The sequence below is a fragment of the Schistocerca gregaria genome, chromosome 2, assembly GCF_023897955.1.
Source record: "Schistocerca gregaria isolate iqSchGreg1 chromosome 2, iqSchGreg1.2, whole genome shotgun sequence".
Lineage (NCBI taxonomy): Eukaryota > Metazoa > Arthropoda > Insecta > Orthoptera > Acrididae > Schistocerca > Schistocerca gregaria.
This window is the reverse complement of record NC_064921.1, coordinates 393,743,697-393,755,952: the sequence shown is the minus strand read 5'-3', so window position 1 is coordinate 393,755,952 and position 12,256 is coordinate 393,743,697. Positions and strand designations below refer to the sequence as shown.

At 37.9% G+C, this 12,256-nt stretch overlaps 1 protein-coding gene across 5 annotated transcripts in view; it reads right to left on the bottom strand.

The window, feature by feature from the left end:
- The window catches only part of LOC126321992 (maestro heat-like repeat-containing protein family member 1), a 262,008-nt gene that overhangs the window by 53,958 nt on the left and 195,794 nt on the right, over positions 1-12,256 (bottom strand). For all 5 annotated transcript variants that reach the window (XR_007558737.1, XM_049994248.1, XM_049994247.1 and 2 more), the window contains 2 exons: positions 9,144-9,485; positions 4,281-4,415 (listed from right to left, as the gene is read on the bottom strand). Coding sequence is in view for 4 of the 5 variants with exons in the window: in XM_049994248.1 (XP_049850205.1) it covers positions 4,281-4,415; positions 9,144-9,485 (477 nt within the window). In the remaining variant the exon portion in view is untranslated. The remainder of the gene's footprint in view (positions 1-4,280; positions 4,416-9,143; positions 9,486-12,256) is intronic.

Sequence of the window (12,256 nt, the reverse complement as noted above, 5' to 3'; positions counted from 1 at the left end):
TGAAGTCGCCATACCCGTACCCAAGCACTGCTGCTGGAGATGCCTCAGAAAAACGCAGCAATCCTTTCACTAAGTTGTGGGAGACCCTGTTAGTCCCCTCCACCAAGGCCTGTCCAGTTTGGCAGTGAAAATATAGCCTCTATGATCTGTATTCTGCAGAAGTGAATACATGACCAAACAGACTCAGAAGGCACTTCAACCAGCCACTCAGCCACATGATCTAGAAGAAGAGCAACATAAAGCAAAAACTGTGGTGTACCTGTCCTATCAGGGACCTATTTCTGCCAAAATCAGCAGGATTCTCTGGATGCATAATGTCAAGTCTATGTTTTGTCCACCTAGCAAAATAAGAGGACTATTGAGAAAAGTGAAAGATTACCTGGTACTATGAGAACCAGGAATTTACAATATACCTTTCAACTGTGGCATTTCATACAACAAATAAGATCTTGGCCATCAGAGGCGAAGGAAATCAGAGGTACGTCAAAGACAAGCAAATAAATCAGCCATTGGTGGGTACTATTTGTAACTTAATCATTCCATGAACTATGATTAAACAATGGTTCTGAAATAGATCCCCAGATACTGGAGCAGTGTTCTAAGAATGTCTTTAGAGGTAAATGTGATGGCAAAACTTCATGGATCACAACATTGGATACCAGAATAGTAGAACCCAGGATATTGCACTGGAGTTGTTGAAAATGCAACATTGGCAGCAGTAGAACTCCACAAAAAGAACAACTTGGACTGTAAACAAGGGGAATGAACTGCAGACAGAGCACCAGGTGCACCAGACCCAAAAAGGAACATCGCAAGACGCTTCTAGCAGAAGCAGACTGCAGTGGAATCACCTAGAACCACACCAGATAGTTTGTCAGCATGTGGGCATGTGCACCAGACCGAAGACAGAAAGCCAGTGTTGGCCTGTCACGCCGGACTGAAGAAAGAACACTTAAGTGGGAGCAGATTGTAGACAGAATGCCTGGAACCAACTGTGGAAGGGGAAAACCATACGAGTCTGTGTTTTTATTTTGAGGTATCTGTCATAGATTATAGTTAAAATTCTGTGTAGATTTTGACAGGGATACCATTGGGCCCTGTAGCCTTATTTTAGTGATTTTTGTTGTTACTCAATCCCAGAGATGCCAATACCTTTGTCAGTCATCTCTGCTGGGGCATGAGATGAGATAGTGTATCTTTACCTTCCTTAGTGAAGGAAAATTTGAAAATTGAATTAAGTATTCCTGCTTTTGCTTCACTACCCTCCATTTCAGTTCCTTTATCATCTATGAGTGTTTGTTCACTAACACTTTTAGCCTTAACAACATATAATGACTGGAATTTGTTTCGATTTTGAGAGAGATCTTTTGGTAAGATTGTAGTAAGATAGTTTGGTAGTCACTGGAAGCTTCACTTATTGCCCTCTTGACTGCCAAAGGTGTTCCATCAGCATATATCAACTTATAATCCTCTGTTAGCAGTACTCAATGTTTCTTTAGACGTTTCTTTACAGTGATTTTAAATCACAGACATTTACTTCAAACACCCAGTGTCCTACTGGGTACATATCTATCTAGTATATGGTCAACTATTCTTTTAAACTGTGCCACAGTAGTTCTACTGCTCCTGTTTCAAGTTCCTCTTTAAGATGTAACACAACTGTCTCTTTATCTAAATTACCGAAAATGTATATCTTTCTACTTGTTTTATCTATCATTTGTACTTAATCATTGTTGTTAGGGCTTTGTTGTGGTAAATGACATCAGTTTCAATGCAGACATTATCAATGAAGTTAGTTCGATTTGTTGTCATTAGCTCTTATATATTTTCTTCATAAGTGGGCCCCCAAACTATCTGTTCTAGGTAGTTTTTTGAGAAGGCACGCAGTAATATTTTGCAGTATGTCTTGTGATGCCCATCACTTACAAAACTAGAATTTTTGCAGATGACTGTTGGATGATTAAGGTTTCTTCCAGTGACGACATTATTTGGACTAATGAAGAGAGGTTCTGCCTCAAGTTTTCTGTTACCTCTGGGGCTGAACCTGGAGGATGATAGAAAGATTCAATTACAAGTTTATGCCCATCCTTGATACTGAGTCTTACAAACATAAACTTGCGTGCAGTTCTCATTTCTATCTAACTGTATTCGAGTTTCTAGTCTACTGTGGCAAATGCACCACTGTCACTTCTGACTAGTCAATCTTTTTGATGTACACATACATGTACCCCAAAAATCTCAATGCTGTCAATTTTGGATGTTAGCCCAATTCCTGTGCCTTTTATTACACAAGTTCCACAGCTTTTTGGGACTGCTTCAAATTCTGGAACTTCATTGTGAATGCTTCAGCAGCTAACCACTGGAGTTTGAATTATTTCACCTTCGGGGTCATTTCTTTTAATATTACCCTAATACTTTATGAGTCTCCTATAGCTGTCATTATTTGGAATGGATTGGCAATCGCCTCAGCTAAAAACCCACAGATAATCAGCCACATGGGTAGCAGCCTTTGCTCTATATAAGCCCTGACTCATTCAGGGTGATCCTACTATTCTCAGCCCTATGACAAGTCCAAGACATTACAGCCTTGCTTGTCACAAAATGTTTGAAGTCTTGATTCAAGCCTCCTAATCGACTTAGTACTATTGGACCCTGATCATTTCTGGAGACAATGCCGCAGATTTTAAGCATAATTGAAATTCTGTGAGCAAGGCTGGTCTTCTCAATTGCCTCAGTCAGTTACTGGAATGATCAAAGTATTACCTCAGACCCCACACAAGGAGCATTATTCATTCCAACATACACCACAATCTACAATTGGTTGCATATTATTACTTCAATGGCTTCCAAAATAGCTTCTCAACACGATGATTGGGCGTGCCAGACATACGTAGAAATTGCACAAGGTGATCCCGCACATCCCATGCTGCCACATACCTAAGAAGTACCATTATCACAGTACATTTGAACTGTCAACAACTAACAGATCCCTACACTCTTTTGTGTTTGCCTCACCTTGACACAGGACACAGCAGTTTCCTCAAATGATGATGTATGTGTCGTTGGCAGAGGTACAGTTTCAGTGGAAGATAGCTGCAGTTTGGGCACAATGTCTTACCTCTTTTTCTTCCATTACCTATATTCCCACCAGTGCTTTCCAGCATTACATTAATTTAGAATCAAATTTAAGGTATTTACTGTGTGCTGCTCTACAAAAAATTAAGCCATGTAACTTTATTTTTATTTTGCAGGTTGTGTTCATCCAACAGTGTCACCTGGGCATGTACCATGGATATGTTCCAAGCGCAAAGTACTATTTTTTCTGAAACTTCCAGGCAGATTTAAACTCAATGCCGGATCGAGACTTGTACTTGAAACCTTTGCCTGTTATGGGCAAGTTCTCCATTGACTGAGCTATCCAAGCATGACTCACAATCTGAGCTCACAGCTTCACTTCCATGAATAACTCATTCTACTACTACTACTACTACTACTTCTCTCTCTCTCTCTCTCTCTCTCTCTCTCTCTCTCTCTCTCTCTCTCTCTCTGGCTCTGTTTCTCTGTAAAGACTCACACAATGAATAACTAGATGGGTAGATTACATACCTAATGTGGAGGTGTTGAGTGGAATTGGGGAGAAAAGAAATTTGTGGTACAACCTGACTAGAAGAAGGAATCGGATGGTAGGACACGTTCTGAGGCATCGAGGGATCACCAATTTAGTACTGGAGGGATGTATGAGAGGTAAAAATCATAGAGGGAGACCAAGAGATGTATACCGTAAGCAGATTCATAATGATGTATGTTGCAGTACTTATTCAGGGATGAAGAGGCTTGCAAAGGATAGAGCAGCATGGAGAGCTGCATCAAACCAATCTTCGGACTGAAGACCACAACAACTACTATCATTGATAGGAGTGATGCGGAAACTGAGATGAGGAGAAAGGAAAAAATGGCATATTAGAGGTAGATGTTCTTCCTAAAGATATTTTAATTAAAATCTCTGTTAAGAAAATTCATGGAAAAAGGCTCAAGCTCTTGCATAGTTCTTGTTTTATTTCAGCAAGAGTACATGGTAGTACACCGCAACAGATTCAAAGTGAAAATATCCCGACAAAAGAAAATCAATATGCTATTTAATACGGAATAGGCCTACAGCATTCAGTTCAGAATCTATGATCAAACAGTTTACCTACTTATTAAAGTTAACTTTACTGAGTTTGTTGAAATTTTCTTAAAGTAAGATGCAAATAATCAGTTATACGACAAACATTACATACCAGAATTTTTGAAACAGCTGTGATGAAGTTTGTGTAATACAGGACAGATTCATTATGCAAATGTTCCTGGCACATTGAATTCAGCTTCTCAGTTTGCAACCATGGGCATACCTGCTTCAATGTATATTTGCAAGCCTGCACACAATAAATTATAACAAATTAGATAGAATAGAAGAAAGCACAGTTTTCATTAAGTATATTGTAAGAGATGTGTTCTGCATAGTTAAACTCATCCATGCTCTCCCCCAACACCACTCTCTACAGATATCATCATTATCATTATTACTGATAACAAAGATAATGACAACAATAATAATATAAGCTGAACAAAACAATGAAAAATTATTTCTGGAATGGCATGGCAGTTCATAATGGGAACCTGAGAAGTGTTGCCAAAATGGAATATTTATATTTATTTCGTTAAAACAAAAATCTAAATGTCAGTGCCTTCCCGACACTCACAAAAATCTTCTTGTTTTATCTTCTACAAGGAACTGGATAACAACCTCCTACCTTTTAATTTAAGTAGTCAAAAATTTTCTAAATTCTGTTTAAACACACAGCTTCATTTATGGAAATGACTTTTTAAGAGTGGTCTGGGGAGAATCCTGTAGGGTAATCTTCAAAGATTAAAGGAGGGTTATGTGCACTTCTTTCTTCTTTTTATCAGTCATCGATGGACCACATGAAATAACTTCCCCATAAAGCTGGTTTCTTTCCCAATATTTGATCTTTTCAATAATTTTCATATTTTCTTTCTATTTGAATTACGTATCGTTACAAATGTTTATGACTTTTTTTAATATGAGATGAATTTTCTAGTCTTTCAAAAAGGTATGCTTATGGACACAAATATGAAGAAAGAATTGGGAAATCAGTAGTACAGTGAGGAAATGCAAAATAATTTGTTACAGGTTTCTATTAAAGTACAGTTTTGATTAAACAACATAACAGACCAGTTCCAAAATACTGTTCCAGTGTGTGTGTGTGTGTGTGTGTGTGTGTGTGTGGGGGGGGGGGGGGCCTTATTAAGTAGGCCTGACAGTAAACATTGAAGAAATTCAGAAACACATTTTTGGGATTTTAACAGGTTGGTATAGTTTACATGACAGTTTATCAGAGAGGCTCAGTGAAGCTAAAGAAGAACTACTGGAAGAAAAGCAACATTGTTCTGGGAAATATTTAGAGGGCTAGTATTCAAATCAGACTATGAAACAATTTTGCATACCTCAAATAGGAGTCACGTGAAGAAAACGATGAGGGATTATAGGGCATATGAAAGCAGTCAGTCTTTTTTTTCCTTCAAAGGAAAGACGAAGTCTTACTTTTATGAATTTTGAAAATTATTCCAAACTCTCATATATAAAAAGAAGCAGGATGAAAAACTCATCATCAGAGGCCTAAATCTGTTTCTTTTATTTTTTTAAAATATTTATTTTACATGCACTTGTACAGTGAAATATACAATGTGATTGTGTGTGTAAGTGTGTGTGTGTGTGTGTGTGTGTGTGTGTGTGTGTGTGTGTAAGTGTGTGTGTGTGTGTGTGTGTGTGTGTAAGTGTGTGTTTGTATGTGTGTGTGTGTAAGTGTGTGTGTGTGTGTGTGTGTGTGTAGGGGGTGCCCAGAAAAATCACCAGTGTTCGTCCAAAGGGATGGTCTGGGGAAAGAGGGTGGGGGACTGATGAGTGTGTCCTGCTGCCTACAACACAAGTGGTTTAAGGACAACATCTACGAACCATGTGGAGAATTCAATGAGACAGTGAGTTTGAGTGAATGATGGCTTTCTTCTAAACTTATCGGAACAAATGTATGCATGTATCACAATAATATGCTGAAATGTGTTTTTATTGAAAATAATTGATCAAGTAGCCTTCTTTATTCTTCAGTCTTTAGAGTGCACAACTGCAGATGGCACCAATTTGCCTGAATTATCTTTGCAGAGGAGTGACAGATGTAAGTAATAAATATGGACCTGAAATATTTGCATTTGTGGTAAATGCAAATATAGATGTGAATTCTGCCTCGAAATGTGAACACACAAAATTACCTAATAAATACTATTTTGTACATAATCGTACCCAGATGAAGTATTACATCAGAGAGAGTGTTAGTTTCTATACATAGTTATTCATTACCAGTTTGCACATCATCTGGTGAAGCCCAATTTGGAAGGATAATGTTCGTAAGAACATGTTTGCAAAATAAAAAGTGCACAAATGCCACAACATATCAGTGCACTCAATTTCATGGTGCCGCGCAAATTGTAGGCAATTGAATTGACAGTATAAGACACACACTACATAATGCAGTGCTGGAATCTGCCATGAGACCCAGGAAGTTACAAAAAGAAACATGTATGTCTGCTGCTAGCTTAACTTCCAAAGCTGGTAGAAATACAAACATTTTAAAGTTGCAGTTTTAATTGGTGGGTATTTTGAACTGTGGCTGCCTCCAATACTGGTAGAAGTCAGGCCTGAACTAACCTCATTTACTGTACTGTCAACTTCAGCAGGCAATTGAGCAGCAGACATCACGAATTCTTTGAAATGCGCTCCTTATTGTTTCCATTTCTTGTATCGAAATGAGTGAAGAGACTAATTCTTGTCCATCACAGAGTCTGATAAACTCACAACAATAAAGGTATTGGCGATCCCTCTGACCACATGTCAGTTCTGCTTTTGCAGAAAAATTGAAGTTGGGTGTAGGCTGTCTGTCTTGTGAGTGGAAAGGAGGGCACATTCCCCGCAGTGCTCCTCCATCCTCTGGTGGTCTTAATTCTATTTGTTTATCCTCATGGCTGAGTGACAGTTTATAGTGCCCACATTCTGCACTGTAGCAACCGGAATAAAAATATAAGAAACACCTGTCAACATATTTTGACCACAATGAAAATCTTCCCTCAAGAGCTGAATAGAGTTGTTTTTGATTCCACTTCTATGTAAAGTACTTTGTCAATTGAAGCTGTAGTGTCATCAAGTATGAGTCATACGGCTGTAAAATACCCACAAAAGAACAAAAATCAATATTCTCAGATTTTATAATCATCACATTGGATGAGAAAACAAAAAAAAAGTCAAGAAATATCTTAAAGCAGAGAAGACTGTTCACCGACAGGAAGTTGCTTTTGCTTTTCATTAGAAACAATCACTTCCTGAAAGCTTAAATGGAGCAAAATGAAGCAAACCAGCTAAGATCATTTCAGACAAAGAAGTTTCTGCAAAAGGAAACATTTGAGTCAAAAGGCTCCCCAAGCATCACTTCTTTATAGCATTCAATTTCAAAGCACTAAGGGCTTGTCTGAAGGCACCTAGCGCTACAGTCTTTTATATCTGTGTTTTCAATCATTTACAATTACAAGAACCTAGATGCAGGCTTTGCCAAAAATAGATGCAAATTTTGTCAAAAATAGATGCTATCTTTTTATTCCCTAGTGCTAAACCATGAAAAAGTATAAACGTCTATAAAGGAAAGAACTCCAAGATAAAATGCCCATCAAATGAAGACGGAAAACAACTGTTACATACTAGATGTCAGCAGATATAGTCATAAATAAAAGGTAAAACAAATTTCAGTATTTGGAACCACTGGATCTTCATCACGAGAAAAAAACAAAAGTCAAGGATATAAGACAATTTAAGGATTAAGTCAAAAGTCACACAAATCCTGGGTAACAGATGATTGGACAGGTTTGTAATGTAGCAGAATAGGATAGTATGAAACAAAGAGTACAATTTCACACATTTCGGAGATTATGATACTATAACGTGATGTTTATGAGAACTTATACATGTGCAGAAGTTTAAATTTTGACATTGCTTGCCTACTGTATTAATGAAAACTAGTTGACTTAATTTGAATTTAAACCAGTTCTGATAAGTTTAAGGAGATAATGTACTATAAATGAAAAATGTGTCAAGCATAGTATAAACATAAGCCCAACTTATCCTGTGAGAAGGCTTTATGTAAAACACTAATAGTGATGACAAAGAGTCCATTGAAATGACACAGGAATTATGTTAGGAACAAAAGTTATATTGCAACTGTAAAGTAATTATCAGAAATAATTAGAACACTGTTATCCATGTACATTTCATGAAACTTAATATGGAAAATGATATTTCAACATGCTAATTGTTTCAGAAATATTGCCATGATTTGCACAGATAAAATATATAACCAGTTTTATGAAAGCATACAAATGTTAACTGTAAATTCAATTATGATCAAACAATACGTAACGTGACTGCAAATATTGTAACTCAGATAACCAGCAATGGCAGAAGCTGAATCACGTTAGTATTACAGCAGTTACTATTAATGTAGTAGTGCCTCAGTATTACATCAATTTTTGGGCACTAAACCCATGTCAGTTTTATCTGTGTTGTGATGCAATAAACGTATTTTATGAGTACTTAGTGTGTTTCAACTATGTTATTTTCAGGTAAACTTGTCAAAAATTGCCTGATGTCACATAAAACTGAATCCAGAAGATATTTTAAGTGGAGAAACTACATTAAACCTGAATTACACACTTCAGTGATATCTTTGACAATCAGCAAGTTAGATAATATAAGCGTAGCCACCAAAGCTGATTACATTTTAGTATAGCTTGAGAAGATGGGATTCATCTTAACATTTTAGGTGACACCAACAATGAAATGCTGTCTACTATACTCTTAGCACTTTTTAAAGTATAGCCCTCTAATCCTCTATTTTTTGGTTTCCTGAGGGCAGGTATCTTGGGTGGAACTTTCAGTTCCTATATCTACTAACATCAGGTAAGCAAATTCAATATTTTCAATACCCATAACATTATTCAATATATTTTATAACATAAATGAAGTTAATAACCACAAATGTTACCTTAATGACCATTTCATGATCATCATTCAGATGAAGAAAGAAACAAGCTAAATTTCCATTTATTTGCTCCAGGAATGGTGTCTTAGATGGCTTGTTGCCATATCTTGCAATGTCACCAAAGATCTGAATAGCTGTAGCTCGAAGCTCAGGATCATCTTTCTCAAAATAAGGTTTTATACGTAAAGCAATGGTCACTTGAATATTTTCTATCTGAGTGTCATCAACCACTTTCAACATCCTGATGAACCCTTTCATTGCTTCAAACGGTATCTTGCTTCCATTTTCCTGGTCATCCAATCCTTGCAGCAAGGCAGACAAGACGCATTCTGAATGCCTATTCACCTAATAAAGAGAGAATAAGAAAACATGAATTTCAAAAAAATATGCCAAGCTCTCCAACAAATTAAAAAATATGCAATGCCACCACATCAGACCTAATTTTGGTAGCATGTGTCATAATTTTATTTTATAAAATAATTCAAAATTGCAACCACACATTACATCTGTGCTCGTCTTGTGTAATCTTAAAGTGCCAACACTGAAAATCCTCAATAATTTCTTAAAAACAAATTTGGAGTTTGACTTCAGCAACTAAATGAGCAAAATGTAATAGTTTCCAGAATGAGATTTTCACTCTGCAGCGGAGTGTGCGCTGATATGAAACTTCCTGGCAGATTAAAACTGTGTGCCCGACCGAGACTCGAACTCGGGACCTTTGCCTTTCGCGGGCAAGTGCTCTACCATCTGAGTTACCCAAGCACGACTCACGGCCGGTACTCACAGCTTTACTTCTGCCAGTATCTTCCTGGCAGATTAACTTCGGTAACTCAGATGGTAGAGCACTTGCCCGCGAAAGGCAAAGGTCCCGAGTTCGAGTCTCGGTCGGGCACACAGTTTTAATCTGCCAGGAAGTTTCATATCAGCGCACACTCCGCTGCAGAGTGAAAATCTCATTCTGGAAACATCCCCTAGGCTGTGGCTAAGCCATGTCTCCGCAATATCCTTTCTTTCAGGAGTGCTAGTTCTGCAAGTTTCGCAGGAGAGCTTCTGTAAAGTTTGGAAGGTAGGAGACGGATACTGGCAGAAGTAAAGCTGTGAGTACCGGCCGTGAGTCGTGCTTCGGTAACTCAGATGGTAGAGCACTTGCCCGCGAAAGGCAAAGGTCCCGAGTTCGAGTCTCGGTCGGGCACACAGTTTTAATCTGCCAGGAAGTTTCATATCAGCGCACACTCCGCTGCAGAGTGAAAATCTCATTCTGGAAACATCCCCTAGGCTGTGGCTAAGCCATGTCTCCGCAATATCCTTTCTTTCAGGAGTGCTAGTTCTGCAAGTTTCGCAGGAGAGCTTCTGTAAAGTTTGGAAGGTAGGAGACGGATACTGGCAGAAGTAAAGCTGTGAGTACCGGCCGTGAGTCGTGCTTCGGTAACTCAGATGGTAGAGCACTTGCCCGCGAAAGGCATAGGTCCCGAGTTCGAGTCTCGGTCAGGCACACAGTTTTAATCTGCCAGGAAGTTTCAAAATGTAATAGTGTTACCCGTGTTTGGCAGCAAAAGTTTAAAAATCATGATTTTTTTTTCATAGCTGTTATTTTCTCAGCAACTGTAGCATATATCAGATTAAAATTCAGTTGTCAGCTGCACAATTATTTTTATTTAGCTTTACAGGTTTCAACAGATTAATCTGTTATCTTCAGAAGTCTACAAAATTAAGATCATCATAAATCAATAACTCTCAGCTGAATATTTATGTTAAGTATAAGTAGTTTATTGCAAAACCACTTCATATTGTTTCAGCTGTTGTTAATAAATTTGGATAAATTATAGTGCCTGACTCCACCCGGCAGCTTTGACAAGTGAAGTCCTCATTTTAAGATAAAAATTATGTAATTGGCCTGTTATTAAATGTTATCTGTGGTTCTCTTAATAACTGGCATAAAACTGAGCAGGAACAAAAGACCACAGCTTACACTGCTGCGAGTGAAATGATCTGCACTCATATTTGTAATCGTTGTTCTCACAAATATTTGACTTTTTTTCTAAATGTTACATAAATTCTGGGGCTGACGTTACACAGGAATCTAAGGGCATGGCTTACATATTATTTCAAGGTCCGTTACTTTTCTTGTTTTTATAGTAGGTGTGTGCACACTGACATTTTTTAGAGTTTTTTTTTTGTACCTGTTGTCTGTACTGTGTGTGTTATGTCCACGTAACGACTGTAAGTGTATTACAATTGTGTTTTGCAATACATGCCGGCAGTGGTTTCTTTCAGCATTTTTAGATCTTCAGTGTTGGTCTCTGCACTACTGCAAAAAATAATGTTTAGGAATCATTAGCCACAATTGACCTATATTCCATTCAGTCCCTTGTTGACCAGTCTGGTGTGAGAATTGAAGATAGCAAAACTGAAGCGAAGTTTTAAATTTCACGTCCAAAAAATCATTCAAGCAAGAGAATCGTACCAACATACCACCATTTGACCATCGGGCAGACTCCCGTAAGGACGACATAGTAATAAGCATACCTGGTGTAGAAAAATAACTTAAAGACTTGAAAGTAGATAAGTCACCAGGTCTGGAAGGAATCCCAGTTCAATTTTACAAAGAGTACTCTACAGCACAGGCCCTTTATCTAGCTTTCATTTATCATGAATCTCTCGCCCAGCACAAAGTCCCAAGTGACTGGAAAAAAGTGGAGGAGACTCCAGTGAATAATAAAGGTAAAAGAACGCAACCGCAAAATTACAGACCAATATCCCTAACTTCTGCCTGTTCCAGAATCCTTGAACAAATTCTCAATTTGAATATAATAAAGTTATAGCTTATGTGTAGGAATCAGTATTCACATGATATACTGAGAACTAGGGATGAAGGGCAACAGGCAGATTCCATATTTATAGATTTCCTGGAAGTATTTGACAAGGCGCCCATTTCTATTACGAGCATATGGAATAAGTTCACAGATATGTGAGTGGCTTGAAGACTTCTTAAATAATAGAGCCCAGTATGTAGTCAACAGCGAGTGTTCATTGAGAGACAATGGTACTGTCAGGAGTTCCCCAGGGAACTGTGATAGGACAGCTGTTGTACTCTATATATATGTGAATGATTTGGC